The 16,531-nt window shown below is 36.3% G+C and overlaps 1 protein-coding gene across 1 annotated transcript; it reads right to left on the bottom strand.

Moving 5' to 3' along the window:
* Positions 1 to 528: 528 nt before the first annotated feature.
* LOC126664573 (ubiquinol oxidase, mitochondrial) lies at positions 529 to 2,911 on the bottom strand. Its single transcript, XM_050357022.2, has 4 exons — positions 2,471 to 2,911; positions 2,255 to 2,383; positions 850 to 1,338; positions 529 to 738 (listed from the first exon to the last, which is right to left on the bottom strand). Exons 1-4 carry the CDS (start codon positions 2,801 to 2,803, stop codon positions 679 to 681), a joined length of 1,011 nt encoding a protein of 336 aa, XP_050212979.1. The 5' UTR covers positions 2,804 to 2,911; the 3' UTR covers positions 529 to 678.
* Positions 2,912 to 16,531: the final 13,620 nt, after the last annotated feature.

Below are 16,531 nucleotides of genomic sequence, written 5' to 3'. Positions count from 1 at the left end.
CATGGAAGAACATGGAAGAACAAGACTTTGTTCTTCCATGGAAGAACGGCTCGGAGAAGATCGCCAGGAAAAAAAAATAGCGGTGGTAGAGACGGTGGCCGGAAAACAATGGGTGAGGGTGAGGGGTTGAGTGGTTGGGTTGGATTTTTTAAATTTTTTAATTGAATTTTAATATTTATTTGATGAGGTGATGATGACTTGGCATCGCCATTATTTTTTTATTTAGCGACAACTCATCACTTTTGACGGAAGGGTCATGGTGCACGCCGCCATATAACTTAGAGGATTTGTTGACCGTTTTTAAAACTTGGGGGTTTACTGTTTACTGTAAGGAAGACTTAAAATCAGGGTCCATGTTGATTATTAGCCAAATATATCAATTAAAATCATAACTATACTATACATCTTTGCTAACCGCCATAAAAATTGCAGAATTGGCAATCACCAGGAAAGTTAGTTACATTGTTCCACAATAAAGATTGGTAAATGAGATCGTAAGTAGTATCACACTCTTGGCAAATGAGATCGTACGTCGAAATTTCATGTTTATTAATAACACCATCTACAAACAATTTTGGCATAAAATGTACAAGGCAAGGGATTATACTATCACACTCTTGTATTAATTTTCATATGGATATTAATCATTCTTAAGGACAATAGATGTTTCTCTTACTTTCAGTGATAACCAATTGGGGCCGGTGCTTCTCTCAATTCCTTACCCTGATAATGAATATCCTGCATTTCAACATCATAATGTCAGTAAGATTTGATTGCAAAACTCCTAGCTCATTTGTAATTTGATGGTAGAAATAAGAAGGGTGAAATAAAAAAGAAAGAGATACTGACAGAAGCAAAGTGGTTGACGTCGCGATGGTGAGCTTCATCAGCACGGATAACAGTGATAACATCCTCAAGAGTCGCATCCTTTGGCAGCCTCCAGTAGTCAATTGCAATAGCAGGAGCTGCAACATTCTCAATTTTACCTTCTTTAATATCCTTCAAATACTCAGTATACGAGTGTATAGCCTCTTCCTCCAAGTAGCCAGTAATTCTGTGAGCCAGCTTCGGAGAGAGTAGATAAAGCACAAAATATGCATTAAAGAATACTCCCTGAACAGCAAGCACCAGTAGCCTCTCATACCACTTGGGCTGCACAAGCTCCACCATAGTCATCAAATGCATCCTTTCATTCTCTGCTTCCTCAAGCAGAGCTTTAATCCAACCACCACTCTGCTGGAACTTGCGCAGCGATCTTAAGTGTAGCAACATTCCTCCTACCATACCAGGTACGGCAGCTACTGTCTCCAACATTACAGCGCGACACCCATAGCGTCTCTATAGTATTATTTCTTGGACATGTTAGTACAAGCCATATAAGAATTTGAGAAACTATAATAAAAGCATGTGTAAATTCCATTTCCCTCTTCATCAAAGAAAAAAAAACTCACATCTGTTGGAATTTAACTGGGACAGGAATATATATATCTACATCCCAAGAATCCCGCGATCCTAAAAATTAGATTTCAAACAGAAACTCAAGTGATAAAAGTTTATATATAATCCGTAGTGGCAAAAACAAGAAAGAACATCTTGTCCTAATTGTAGAGCCAACCAGAATTTGGACTTTGTTGTTACAGTATTCCTGTTAATGAGGAATCATAAACAAACAACAAAATAATAACAAGAAGGAAACTAAGATTCTAGATGCAATTCCTGCGTGATTTGATTTATTTTCTTCACATACAGATCAGGAACCCATCAGAAGCAGATAAAATTCAGAGAATCAATCCATCTAATATTAACCCCATCTTCCTAATTCAGCCAAACATTTCTAACTTTAAAATTCAAAAACAAGCCATGATTCTGCTTGCTACTACTACTACTCAGATATGCGGAACCAGGAAATTTATCGAGGGGTTCAAAATTTTATTTGTCCGAATTAGGTCAACTGCAGGTCATCTAATTAAATTTTTTTATCTTTTTTAGCTAAACAACAAATTATTTTGTCCAATTTTAAATAAAAAAATAATTATGCTTTTTAAGAAACTAATCCTATCATAATTATTAATTATTATTTTCCGGCGGAGGAGGGTCTGCCGACCCCCTAAATCCGCCCTTGGACATTTCTATCCACGGAGCAACAAGTATGCCATATCAAAATGCAAATACTGATCCTAATTGATTCACATTTTTTTTTCACAAATCAACAGAAATATAAATAAAAACACAGAAAAAAGAGAAAGAAACTGACCATGAAGAAGATATCAGTAGGAATACGAAGGAGCTTAACAGTCCTGTAAGCAAATTTATCAAGAAATGTCTTAGGCACATGATGCTTGCTCAGATCTATCGATACATTTGACTGATACGTCTCCCATGGCTGCTCACACAAAATCAACCAATTCTCATTACAAATTCCTAAACAAAACACTAATGAAATTAACATCAAACAAAATTAATTAATTACCAGAAAACAATTCCAAGGCCATTCCGTTCCATCTTCTTTCAAAATCTTCGGTCTCGTTATCCCCCAATAACTCGACACTACAGCTCCTCCTTCGTTTGACTTGCCGTCAACCTCTTGCTTCACCTCCATTTGCGGCGCCACCGCCTTCTCCGTTCCTGTACTCATCATCCTCCTCCAGTAACAATACGCACCGTTTTGACTTGTCAGCTGCGAACTCCTCAACGCCTCCATCGGCTTCACCAATCCACCAACGCCGACAGTTGACCCCGTCGCCGTTGTAACGAAGTACCTCCGGCCACCGGTCAAGGCCGACCTCAGTATTACCCGATTCATATCTTCTTGGTTTGTTCGTTGATTAGGGTTTAGTGATTAATTAGTAATGCGCGTTTTGGTTTTTTTAAGCTTTAATGAGGCTAAAATAAGCTAACGATAACACTATTCGTGTTTCGCGGGTTTATTTGTGCTTGGCCTCCAAGAAAACCTTTTTCAACGGCTCCGATTTGTTTGGGGAATAAAATAATCCCCTGCGCTAAAATCTAGTTTAGCAACAGTGGAAGCGATAGATCTATCCAGTGGTCTGTAAGAATGCGGACAGATGGAGGATTGATTTTTGAGTAGTGGACTTTGATGCGAAATTAGTGTAGAATTTAGAGTAGAGTATCTGTCATTTTGTGCTGGAAGGACGGAAATGACCTTAGCTTTTCTGGAAACAGTTGGAAGTGTTGGATTTGTATTTTTCATCCAGGTATGTGGGAAATGTAGCGATCAAGACTCTCCAAGTAATTGGTCGTTTAGCCTTTCAAGTAAAATGACACGTCATCAGATCTTTCTAGGTCTATGGGTTTAAACAATCGACCAAAGAACAAAGCCGTCCTTAAATTTGTATCTCAAAATTAAATAAGTCCAGTTTAATTTTTTAGATCAATTAGATTCAAAATTTATATTTTCGGAATATAATAGGTTCATTTTAAAAAATTCTCTCAATGTAGATCACTTCAAAATATGGACTAATTTGATCCCAAAATGTAAATTTTAAAGTCTAGATGACCCAAAAGTTGAAATGAACTTTTTTTATACAGAAAATACAAATTTTGGGTTTAATTGACCTAAAAAAGTTAAAATAAATTTATTTAATCCCGAAACACAAATTTGAGGGCCGGGTTAATCCTTTGTTCTTAAAAATTTAAGGGCTAATTTGTACTCCCTCCGTCCCGTTTAAGAAGGGACAAATGACTTTTTCACATATATTAAGGAAGCATTAACTATTATAGTGTTTTCTTATTTTACCCCTATTTATGATAGTGTTGTATTTTGTGTATAGACTAATAGTCATTAATTATAGAAAGAGAAAAGGGGGTAAAAAAGAAAAATTCATATAAATTGGCACAAAAAACACGATATGGCCTTCTTAAGTGGGACAAATAAAAATGAGATATGTCCCTTCTAAAATGGGACGGATAGAGTATAATATAATACATGGATCATCTACTAGAGTATTTATTCCATACAGCTGTTGTGTTGTGTCATTTTACAACAAATCAATAAGCATTTACAATAGAATTTTTTTTAATTATTACTTTTTTTTGTCATTAAAAATTCCAAATGACTAACGCATTATTGGATTGTTGCACAAATGACACGAGAGCATCTCCAATACAATACTAAATTGACATGCTAATGCTATAATTTAGCATTGAGTCATTAAATTCAACTTCAGCGTAGTGCTATACTCCATGCTAAATTTAACGTATGCTATATATGCTATGTTAAATTTAGCATGAACTGTAACATATGCTAGATTTCAACAACCAACATTTTCAATTATAATTTTATTATTACTTTTATTATTTATTAAAAAAAATTCATTTTAAATTTTATGTTTTTTTTTATTTTAACGATTTTGATTTATTAAATTTTAAAAGGTTAATGTCAAAAAAAATCACGAACTTTACACGTTTCCTCATTTTAATCACGCAGTTTCGTTGAATTCATCAGTTTTTGCAATGATTCAGGCTTGCTTCTAACAGTTTCTTGAAGAATCAAAGGATTTATGTAGCTCCAGTGCAGTTATATGATTTCGACTTTTAAAATTTGTAAGGCGATCTGCGATCAGGGTGTTTGAGTGTGTATCATAGACGTCTTTTTCTATGTCAGGTCTTCGGGTTTTATCCCGTTTCTTACATTTGTGACTGCTTTGGGTTTGAGCTAATATAAATCTGTATGTTGATCTCAAAAAAAAAACGCAGTTTAAATTTTCTCATTTTCATGCACGAACTATCACTTTTTCTCAAATTCATGCACAGTGCTGAGGTGGGACTCATTAAATTTATAACAAGTATACTACAAATTATGCTAAGCGATCAAGAATTTAAAAGCTAAAAGTAGATTGAATTCAACTTGTTAATGTGTTTACAAGCTTGAAAGTAAGAAAATATAAGTGTTTTTAAGCTTTTTTTTTACCATTGGGCAGTTTTTTTTGGAAATTTGTTCGGGGGCTCTCAATGCTGACGTGGTGGTAGTTGAAACCTCTTCAAACTTTATGAAGTTGCCTTAAAACCTCTGGATGTAGCTCTAGTCCTCTGAAATCTTTAACTACCCACATTCTGCAACTTCATGCTTTGTTCGAAAACCATTTTCCATATTGCATGTCTCCGTATTCCACGTTTATAACCTCATTTGGACCTTTGCGGATGTTTTCCTCCACATTTGTTTCTTCCTTTATCATTAGGAGTTATGATTTATCCATTTGAAGTTGTATGTTTATACTTTTTATGTGGGAAAAGGTGCAAAAATGACCCTAATGTATAGGCCGTGTCTCATGTTGGCACCTCATGTATTTCGGATCTCAAAAAGGACCCTAACGTCTTGAAAAAGTGTCAAAAATGACCCTTCCGTTAACATTTCCGTTTAAGGCCGTACACATTTATGTTTAACGTCGTCCATGTTTTGTGTTTTTTTGATACTTTTTCGCAACGTTAGGGTCATATTTGAGATCCGAAATACATGAAGTGCCAATAAGATACATGAGGTATACATGAAGGTCATTTTTGCACCTTTTCTCCTTTTTATGTTCGTCCTCTAGTTTTAGACTCCAACCTATCATGTATCTTTGAAACCTTTGAATTCACATTATTAGAGGCTTATGTTTGGCCATAAGAATTCACAAATAGAAGGGTATGACCAAACACTTGTCCTTTAAAGAGGAAAGTCTTGGTTATTTTCCTCTTTATGCTTACATAGCCTCTTAAGGCTATGAAATATATCATGCACGTTGAGTAGAGCATGTACTTGGCGAGCAGGTCTTGATTTAGTATGAATTATGACATTAAAATTTCACGGTAAGAAGATAATAATAGGGAGGAACGGTAATACAAAGGCAAGAAAAGAAAAGAGACGAAAAGAAAAGTTAAATATTAAATTTATTTGTGTTTAAATATATAATATGACTGTAAAAAATAAAGAGAGTATTTAATTTTTATTTGGATAAATAAAATAATAATTTTTAAAAGATAAAAATACCCTATAGAATTTATTAACTTTTCAAATCTATTTTATATCATTTTATTAAAAATTAACCGACTATTAATACATTTAATTAATTTGTTTTTAAAACAAAGTTTAAAAAATAATGATATTATATTAATTGATAGAAAAAAATATGATTTTTTTAAGAATCATAAAAAAAGATAAAATCATTTAGATAGAAAAATACAAAATTCCATGAAAATATTTAAACATATATAATATAAGACATAAAAAAGTTAGTGCTAACAATTTTTTATATAATGTGAATATTTATAAGAAAAAAATTTGTTATAAGAATAAAAAGAACATTTATCATAAGATTTGTGTTTAACCCCCAAAATGAGATTTAATTAATTTTAATTCTTATAAGGTGAATGAATGGGGAATGATTTTACTATCCATTTCCTTCCCCTTAGTTTATCCAAACCAAAAAATAATAATTTCCTCACATTACTTTCTCTCCACCTATTAAATTCAATCCAGGGCAACCTCTAATAAGGTTAGAGTTTCCCTTTAAAGTTTTAAATTTTCTATACATGTTTCAAACTTTTCACGTTTTTTCGGGGCATTATTACATATACTTAGTCTCACACATCATCCGTAGACAAGATAATCACATTATGACACGTCATTAAAATGATGATACTATTATAATATTAATATTAAAAAGTGTAAAAAATAACAAATAAAATTATAATTATGTCATCATTTCAGTGACGTGTTATAATGCTTGTTTTACGAATGATGTGGTAGAATAAATCTATGTAATAATTTTTCATGTTCTCCCTATGTGGGCACATTGTTATTGTGGGCTTGAACCTGACCATGTCTTTTGTAGAAGTAAAACTAAATTGAGAGAATTAGCAAAATACCTGAAAAACAGAAATATTAGCATTTGTTAACACTAATTGTCCATCTTTATTTGTCTACCTCAGCATGTTGTATGTTTTACTCTTTTATTTTGTTTTTATACTCCATATTTATTCTACATCACAGTTCCTTCTCCTTCTTCACCATCTTCTTTTTTTTTATCCTTTTCAATTTTATTTTTAAAAACAATCAACAAATCAATTTTAATCTTCAGCTTATAACATTTCAAGAAATTAAATCCTACAATTTTATTATTATTTCTTACAATTTTATTGCTAATTTCAAATATAGTTTCCGATCCGCTCGAATTTTTAATTCGTAATCAAATACATCAAATTTCACTTGAAATTCAAATCTAACGATCATAACTTTCTCCAAAAACAAAGAAAACTGTAAATTATTAATTTATTTATTCTCATTAAAAATCTATTAAAAACGGTTTCAAATACAGTTTCAATTACGGTTTCAAACCGTTTACAAAGGTTTCAAACAGTCTAAAACAATTTCTAAAAAAAACGCTTTTAAACAGTCTAAAAAATAACAGTTTCAAAAAACAGTTTCGAACTGTATAAAACAGTTTCAAACCGTTTACAAAGGTCTCAAACTGTCTAAAACAGATTCTAAAAAATACTTTCCAATAGTTTATAAAATAACAGTTTCAAATAGTATCAAACAGTTTCAAACCGTTCACATAAAAAATAACAGTTTCAAAAAAACAGTTTCAAACCGTTTATAAAGGTATCAAACAGTATAAAACAGTTGCAAACCGTTTCCAAAGATCTCAAACAGTCTAAAACAGTTTATAAAAAAAACACTTTCAAACAGTTTAAAAAATAACAGTTTCAGACAGTATGAAACAGTATCAAACCGTTTACAAAGGGTTCGAACAGTATAAAACAGTTTCGAGAAAACAATTTCAAACGATTTCTAAAATTAATTTAAAACATTTGAAAACCAGGTTAAAATATCATTAATGAAGTACATTACGATTTTTTTAAAAAAAAATTATAAAAAATTCCAAAAAACGATGCTGTAATAATTTAAAACAACATAGAAAGAAAAAAGTAAAAGAAAAAGAAGAAGAGAAGAAGAAGAAAAACTTTCTCATCTATCACCATCATATTATCTGTTAAAACTCTTTTTTTATTCAAATTTTTTTGTCTTAGAGTTCATTTGTATAATGTGAAAAATAAAAAAAGCAGATTCGAAAAAAACGAAGAAGAAAAAAGTTGCAGAGGAAAGAAGAAGAAGAAGATGAAGAAGAGAGAGAGAAAGGAAAAAATGAAAAGGAAGAAAGAGAAGAATGAGAGAGAAAAGAAAAAAATGAAAAAAGAAAGGAGAAAGAGGAAAGAAAAAAAGAAAGTAATTCATAAAAGTTTAAGGCGAAAACTTTTTCTCTCCCTTTGGAGTGTTGTTCTGTCTCTCCCGTTGGAGTGGTTTTTTATCTTCTTGTTTTTTAACAAGTCCATTCTGTTCTCCATCCACCATGACAGATTTAACTAGCGGCAAAGAAGTGATAGATATGTGTTCAAAATTGTCCTTGAATGAGAATCAAGAGGATGGGTTAATTCTTGACGATGAGATTTTCAATACGGAACCGACTAGGAATCAACTCCTGGTCGTGGGACGCTTCCTGCATAGAAAAACCATCCACTTCGATTCTATGCGTAATACCCTTTCAATGATTTGGAAACCTGTCAAAGGAGTGTGTGTGCGTCAGACTGGTATAGCAGGGCAATATACCTTCCAGTTTTTTCATGAAAGAGATGTTCACCGTGTTCTGAATAATGGCCCATGGACATTCAATCAAAACGTTCTACTGTTAAGACGCCTCGGAGAACAGGAACAAGCATCAATGATTGATTTAAACAGTATCGAATTTTGGGTACAAGTGTATGATCTTCCAATAGGCTTCAGAACGGAAGCTACGTGTAAAGCCATTGGTAACTATATTGGCAAACATGTTGAAACTGACCAAAGGAATTTTGATGGTGGTTGGCGAACTTTTATGCGTATACGTATATCCATGGATGTAAATAAACCACTCAAAAAAGGTATGCAACTCAAACGTAGTGGTGGAGAATGGATTTGGCTGACATTCAAATATGAGCGTTTACCATCTTTTTGTTTTAACTGTGGTATTATTGGTCACTCTGATCAGTTTTGCGAGCAATTGTATGATAACCCTTTGAACTCGACAGAGAAAATGTATGACAGCACTATCAGAGCTATCCCAGGTAAACAAAACGTCATCGAGGGCAATCCATGGCTGAAAGATCCGGCACCGGAGATGGTTGGTAGTGATGAGGCCTATATGGAAATTGATAAATCAATGGTGCAAAGTAAGGAAGGAATGCGTGATCCTAGAGGGTCAATATCTGCAAATCAAGCTAATTTACAAAAGGAAGTTACTGGTAATTGCAGTAATTCCGGAGGAAAAACTGAAAAGGAAAGAGTTGAAGAATCAGAGGGACTAGTCCTAGATCCCAAACGACAGCGTGTGATTGAAGATTTTCCTGGACAAGGAGGAAATTCTTTTGGGTCTGAAAATTTGGGTATTAATCCCATTTCTTTTGGGCCAAAAAACTTGTCATTGGTGGGCCTTGGAATGCAGGCCCACCTGCAGAAATGAGTGTGCTTAGTTGGAACTGTCGTGGGCTGGGCAACCCACGTACAGTCGGAGTTCTTATGGACTTAGTCCAGGTTCATAAGCCCGTGTTGGTTTTCCTCATGGAAACCATGATTAGCGATGTTAAAGTTCTCAAAGTTTGTAAACGGTTAGGTTTTGAAGGTTCCTTTATTGTGAATGGGTCGGGTCATGGTGGTGGGATTGCATTATTCTGGAAACATGAAAACTGGGTTTCTATTATTGATTCAAACAAGAACTTCATTGATGCTACTATTGATATTCCTCTTTTACCGTCCTGGAGATTCACCGGCTTCTATGGGTATCCGGAAAGGAATCGCCGCCTTATCTCCTGGAATCTTCTTCGTTCTCTTCACAGACAAATGGTCACTCCTTGGTGTTGTGCAGGTGATTTCAACGATATCCTTCGATCAAGGGAGAAAAAAGGGGGAAATCATCAACCTAGATGGCTTCTCGATGGCTTCAATTCAGCTATTTCAGATTGTAACTTGATGGATTTGGATATGGAAGGGCACCCATTCACATGGGAGCGAGGTCGAGGCACTAACCATTGGATCGAGGAACGACTGGATCGTTTCCTGGTTAATCCTCAATGGCAGTCTGTTTTTAATCAGTCTCATCTAAAGAATATCACCACTACTGCTTCAGATCATTCAGCCTTACTTTTGAAGCTCAAAATTTGGCAAAAAACTCACCTCCCTCGGCGTTTTCGTTTTGAAAATTCTTGGCTTCGGGAGAACGATTGTTTAGAAGTTGTCAAAAACTCCTGGCATGTGGATGCTACCTGTAACATTGCTACTCGCATCAGTAACTGCAGTATCGCTCTTCAGCGGTGGGGAAACAAATTGGGGAAAGACTTCAAAAAGCGCTTGGATGCCTGCAGGGGTATGCTGGATAGACTTCGAGGGTTGACAGATGCTACTTCGATAGCTCAGTTTCGTGAGGCCTCTAAAGAGTATGACACTGTTTTGTCGCAACAGGAGGACTATTGGCGTCAACGTGCCAAATTGTTCTGGTTTCAAGAAGGTGATTGTAACTCGAAATACTTTCACTCTTTTGCCTCAGCTCGTAAAAAGAAAAATGCTGTCAATAAGCTTAAAGATGAGTCTGGTGCTTGGTGTTCGTGGGATTCTGGGTTGGACAATATTATTGTTAAGTATTTCGAGTCTATCTATACTTCTATCCCGGGTAATATGGATGGAATTCTCCCTCACATTCATCCCTCCGTGTCTGAAGATATCAACTTTGCCCTTACTAAACAATTCACAGCAGAGGAAGTTAAGACAGCGCTGTTCTCCATGCATCCTGATAAAAGCCCTGGTCCGGATGGTCTTAATCCGGCTTTCTATCAACGCTTTTGGCATATCGTTGGCGCTGAGGTAACCAAATCTTGTATCAACTTTCTTACTAGTTGTCATATTCCTAGTAGTTTGAATGATACCCTCATTATTCTTGTTCCTAAGAAAACTAATGTTGAAGTTATTACTGAATTGAGACCTATAGCCCTTTGTAATGTGTTACTTAAGATTGTTTCTAAAATGCTTGCGAATAGACTGAAAATGGTGCTGCCATCTATTATCTCTTCGTCCTAAAGTGCTTTCCTGCCAGGTAGATTGATCTCGGACAATGTGATTGTGGCTTATGAGCTGCTTCACCATCTTAAGTGTAAAAGACAAGGTAAAAAAGGTCTTGCTGCCCTCAAACTCGACATGAGCAAGGCTTATGAGCGTGTCGAGTGGAAATTCATCCGTGTTATGCTTCGGGCGTTGGGTTTTGCTGCTTCTTGGGTGGATTTGATCATGCTCTGTGTGGAGTCTGTCAAATACACCATTTTGCATGACGGTCATGAATTGGGCCCTATCATTCCTAGTCGAGGTCTCAGACAGGGGGACCCCCTATCCCCCTACTTGTTTATCATTTGTGCTGAGGGGTTGTCGAAGCTTCTTCAATTTAAAGCTAATCAAGGAGGCCTTCATGGTTTCAAAATTGCGGCATCTGCCCCTACTATTACGCACTTGTTTTTCGCCGATGACAGCTACTTATTCTTTGAGGCAACAAGAGAAGAAGCTGATTGTATCAGAGATTCCTTAGCAGTCTATGAAGCAGCCTCTGGTCAAAAAGTTAACTATAAAAAATCTTCTATAGTTTTCAGTAAGAATACGAAGAGCGAGGTGTAATACCCCAAAATACTTAATTAGCTAATTGGACCACGTGTCCAGTTTTGATTCGCCAGAATGGTGATATCAGAAGAATTTCTGAAAAAAAGATAAAGTAAATAAGTTTCAAGTAGGTCGGTTTTGAGAAATTAACTATGAGAAAATTTAAGGTTATATTTCAATTCTAAATTTAGAATTGGAATTGAAAGGAAAAATGTCAAGAAAAGTCTAAAATGAAGTACAGGGACCAAAGTGGTAATTTAGCCACTTTGTGACGAAAATAGAAATATTGGATTTTGACGGGAAAGAGTTATTATCGGGCTTTGTATTATTTATAGGATATAAATAATACCTATAAGTCGTAATAAAAGAGTTTAACGATTTAGCTATGGACTAAATCGTACGATTGAAAAGTTTAAAAGATAAATGATAAGAAACAAAAAGAACAAGGATTCAAGTGGGCTTTTAGCCAAACAATATAAGAAAGGAAATATGAAATGAAGGAAGCAGAGAGAACCATCCAGAGAATTGAGAGATTATCGCCGATTACGTCGTTTCGCCGCCGTTTCTCCGTTCGACGTCCGATTCAAGCGGCAATCTCTTCAGAATCTTGTCCTCTATCGATCCTAAGCTTCATTTCGAGGTAAAATTCTTGGAATTCAGTGCTAAAATCGATATTAAATGGCTGTTTTACGTTTTATAGCGTATTGGTTTGAATTTGACGTTTTCGAGGTTAATATAGCGTTTTTGAAGAAACCGTGATATGGGTATGGAGTGCGGGTGTGTGAAGCATGTCGGAATGGAGGAAAAACCACGGAAAACGCATTTTCCGGGGCTGTGCACGTGGTGCACGACCGTGTACCACGAGTGCACGAACGTGTACTTAAAGTACACGAACGTGCACCTGGTAGGGTACACGAACGTGTACCTGAAGTGCACGAACGTGCACTCTTCATGGTACACGAACGTGTACTTGAGTACACGAACGTGTACCTACCGAAGGGCACGCTCGTGCACCCTGACTCACCTCCACACGTATGCAAACCGAAATTGACCTAGGCATTCGACGTTTTGAGTAATTTGACTCTAAATGATGGGTTTCGAACTTTGAGAATCATTAATCTCGAGATTAGCTCGACGTTTTAGATAAGAATAATAATGGAAAACGTCAAGGACGTTAAGCGATTCTCAATTATGAGAAATTGTATTCGCTAAGTCGTTTATACGACTAGAGATATTAAATACGTAAATAAGTGTAAAATGAAACTAAACCCTAAAACTTAAAAGTATTATACGTATAGGAATACGAGATTAACGTCTAATCATTAAACATTAATTATTTATCAGACGTGTCGGAGCAGAGAGGTCAGTAGACGTGGGATAGCAAGGGCATATCATTTCATCGACCATATTTGTGATTGGATTGCGGTCACTGTGAGTTGCTCTTTACTTTCGTGTATTATACATATAAAGTTATTTTATATTGATATGTATACTGTTTTTACGCATCGCATGTTAGATGATTTGATTAAATATTATATGTTTCTATCAAATGTATATACGAGAACTAGTATGCGATCCGAAGAAACTAGCTACCTATTGGGTGTCAATAGGCTGTGTGATCACCAGTATCGAGTCAGTCTAGTATGTTTGCATTGAGAAATGACTTGACACAGCTGGGAGCTGTTGATGAATATGATATTTACGATTGGGTTATGATTTCGATACGCAGAGTGAACTCGGCTACGGTGTAGCCTGGAAGTCCCCGTATCGAGTGGCTGGGCCACCAGCGAGTTGGACTCGCAATTGATATTTACGATTGGGTTGAATGATATATGATTATTCGAGAGATGTGTCGCATGCTAGGATATTAGTTTCACACGGATCGAATACATGTTTATATGTTTTATATTATTGTTTTCTTGAGATGCGATGCTATGTTTTTAAATTAATACCGTTAGTAAAATGCAACCTCACTCAGTATTTTCCCAAATACTGACCCCTCACCTTTGATGTTTTCAGGTACTTAGTATGTGGACCTAGCTAGAGGCCAATTTTGAAGTCCAGAAGTCAGTTGTATATGTTTAGTATCTGACTTCTGTGAATGCTGCAGTAGTGGTCCCGCGTTGACAGAGTCGTAGCCTAGACAGCAGTACACATTGAGTGTACATATTACTTGCTGTCCAGTTTAGATGTTTTGTAGGCTACGTGTTTTATATGTGGTGCATGGCACTAGGTGCCAGTGATATGTTGGATACACTAACTGATGTATATAATACCGCGAGGCCAGTTCGTACGAGGTACGGTAACTAGAGCCCGCAAGGATAACAGAACAGTTAGTGTAAATGTTTGTGTATACATGTTATGTATACTTGCTTCTGTTGCTTTATGCTATTTGTTTATTATTTGCGAAAAATTAATTGTGATTTTAGGCTTGCTACGGGTTCCGGAGCTACCACTCCCGTTCCCTAGCGCCGGTTGCGGCTCAATAGTTTTGGGTCGTGACACGAGGCCAAAAGCACCATTTGCAACAATCTGCAAGTTAATAAGACTGAGGAAATGGGACTTTACTTGGGGCTGCCGATTGCGGTGGGTAGAAGTAAGACTCTCACCTTCGGCTACATTAAAGACCGTATCCAAAGTAGACTCCAGGACTGGAAAGAAAAATTCTTGTCCAAGGCAGGTAAGGAGATTCTCATCAAATCGGTTTTACAAGCCTTACCTACTTATGCTATGTGTATCTTCTTACTCCCGAACCAGCTTTGTGAAGACATTGAGAGGATTATCTCTCGGTTTTGGTGGAGAAGTTCAGGCTCTAATGATACAGGGCTTATTTGGCAAAGGTGGGAAAGATTATGTATTCCCAAGAATCAAGGGGGAATGGGCTTTCGCAGCCTTCATGAGTTTAATTTAGCTCTTCTAGCTAAGCAGAGTTGGCGTATCCTTCAAGATCCGAGTTCGCTTGCCTCTTTGACCCTCAAAGCTAGGTATTTTCCAAATGATTATCTTTTTCAAGCTAGTGTTGGAAGCAATCCCTCCTATGTGTGGAGGAGCATTCTTGCAGGACGAGAGACTGCCCTTCAAGGTCTTAGTCGTAAAATTGGAGATGGTGCATCTACTCGAATCTGGTCAGTCCCTTGGTTGCCTTCTAGTGATAACCCATATATCACTTCGCCAGTTCAAAATGGGATGGAACAAGCTTTGGTTTCTGATATTATAACTCCTGATCGGAGATGGGATTTTCCCCTTATTACTGAGCTGTTTAATAAGAGAGATAGTGATCTTATCTTCTCGATCCCTTTACGCCTCAGGCCAGATGTTGATAGGTGGTTCTGGAACAAAGATAAACGTGGTATCTTCTCAGTGAAAAGTGCTTACTATAATGCCTTCAAGACTACTCACCTTAGTACGTCAATAAATCATGTGATGAATTGGCCTAGATTCTGGAAACTCCCTGCTCCTCCTAAAGTCAAGAGCTGTTTATGGAGAGCGTTGTCGGGCAACCTTCCAACGGTGAACAATCTCCTCAATCGTCATGCAGCTGTTATGAACTATTGCCCGCTCTGTAACTCAGAAGGTGAATCTGAAGAGCATGTCTTTCGAGATTGTCCCTTTGCACAAGACTGCCTCAATATGTTCTTCAACTCTCATTATGCTGGTTCGCCCAATCCCTTCTCTATCTGGTTCAGTCAGTTGATGCTTGGTATGCCCTCAGATAGATTTGCAGGCCTTTGCGTCCTCTTCTGGAGGTTGTGGAAGAACAGAAATGACGTCCTCTGGAACAAGAAACTCTCCTCGGTTAGCTCGGTAGTTCAGGAAGCTATCAGCTTTTTATCTCAATGGACTGCTGCCAGGAAATTGAAATTCAGCCCTTCTATAGCTTGCAACCGTCTTGCCGGAGTCTATTGGGTTAAACCAGGTCCGGGGGGTTTTACCTGCAACGTTGACGCAGCAGTTCCGCGTGACAATAATTTCAGCAGCTATGGTTTTTGATTCGTGATCACACAGGTCGCTGTATTCTAGCTAAACATGCTGGTCTGCTTGGGAGTTTGGATCCTAGAGTTGCTGAGGCAATTGGGTTCAGAGAAGCTCTAAGTTGGCTGAAATCTAGTGGCTTCTCGAATGTTCGTATGGAAAGTGACTGTCAAGAGTTGATTTTAGCTCTAAATAATCCGTCTAGAGACCTCTCTTATTTCTCTGATATTGTTTTTGATTGCATTAGTCTGTTAAGCTCCATGGATTTTATTTCCTTTGCTTATGTAAAACGCTCAGCGAACTCGGCCGCTCATTGCTTAGCAAAAGCGGTTGGTTCTATGTCTGTGTGTAGGGAATGGACTATGTCTCCCCCCTTTCTTGTTGATGTAATTCAGTTTGATATGAATAATAGCTGAACTACTTTTTTCTCTCAAAAAAAAAGGAAAGAAAAAAAGAAGAGGAAAAAAAAGGAAAAATGAGATATGCATGTGTTTAAAAGAAGCAGAGTAAAAATACAAATAAGTTATGTTACTAATTGAGGTACAACTAAAAACAATAAAAAAATAGAGTAAAAAAGTAAATTTTTAAAAATGAGGTATTTAGAACAAATAAGTTAAAATAAGGAGTGTTTTGTGCAAATTCGTCAACTAAATTTGAGTCTATATTTGTGATTTTGAGCTGTACCATCATGAGCTTGGGCTGGTATTTATGGACCTCACCGAAAATTCAATAAGCTTTTTTAAAAAAAAATATATTTTTAGGGACCGTTTGGTTCGAGGTTGGTAATCAGAATGGAAATTGGAATGAGAATCGGAATGCAAAAGAATGGGAATGATTGTTTTCATTTTTTGTTTGGTTTAAAATTAGTGTAGGAATGAGAATGGATGA

Source organism: Mercurialis annua, linkage group LG1-X (assembly GCF_937616625.2).
Source record: "Mercurialis annua linkage group LG1-X, ddMerAnnu1.2, whole genome shotgun sequence".
NCBI lineage: Eukaryota > Viridiplantae > Streptophyta > Magnoliopsida > Malpighiales > Euphorbiaceae > Mercurialis > Mercurialis annua.
This window is presented reverse-complemented; position numbering and strand designations above follow the sequence as displayed.

What these genes read in the sequence shown, in the direction of transcription:
- LOC126664573 (XM_050357022.2), bottom strand. Translation starts at nt 2,803, where the DNA reads ATGAATCGGGTAATACTGAGGTCGGCCTTGACCGGTGGCCGGAGGTAC. An exon ending in CTACTGATATCTTCTTCATG is followed by an intron (nt 1,339 to 2,254) that starts GTCAGTTTCTTT and finishes ATAATACTATAG; the next exon opens with AGACGCTATGGGTGTCGCGC. An exon ending in ACGTCAACCACTTTGCTTCT is followed by an intron (nt 739 to 849) that starts GTCAGTATCTCT and finishes GTTGAAATGCAG; the next exon opens with GATATTCATTATCAGGGTAA.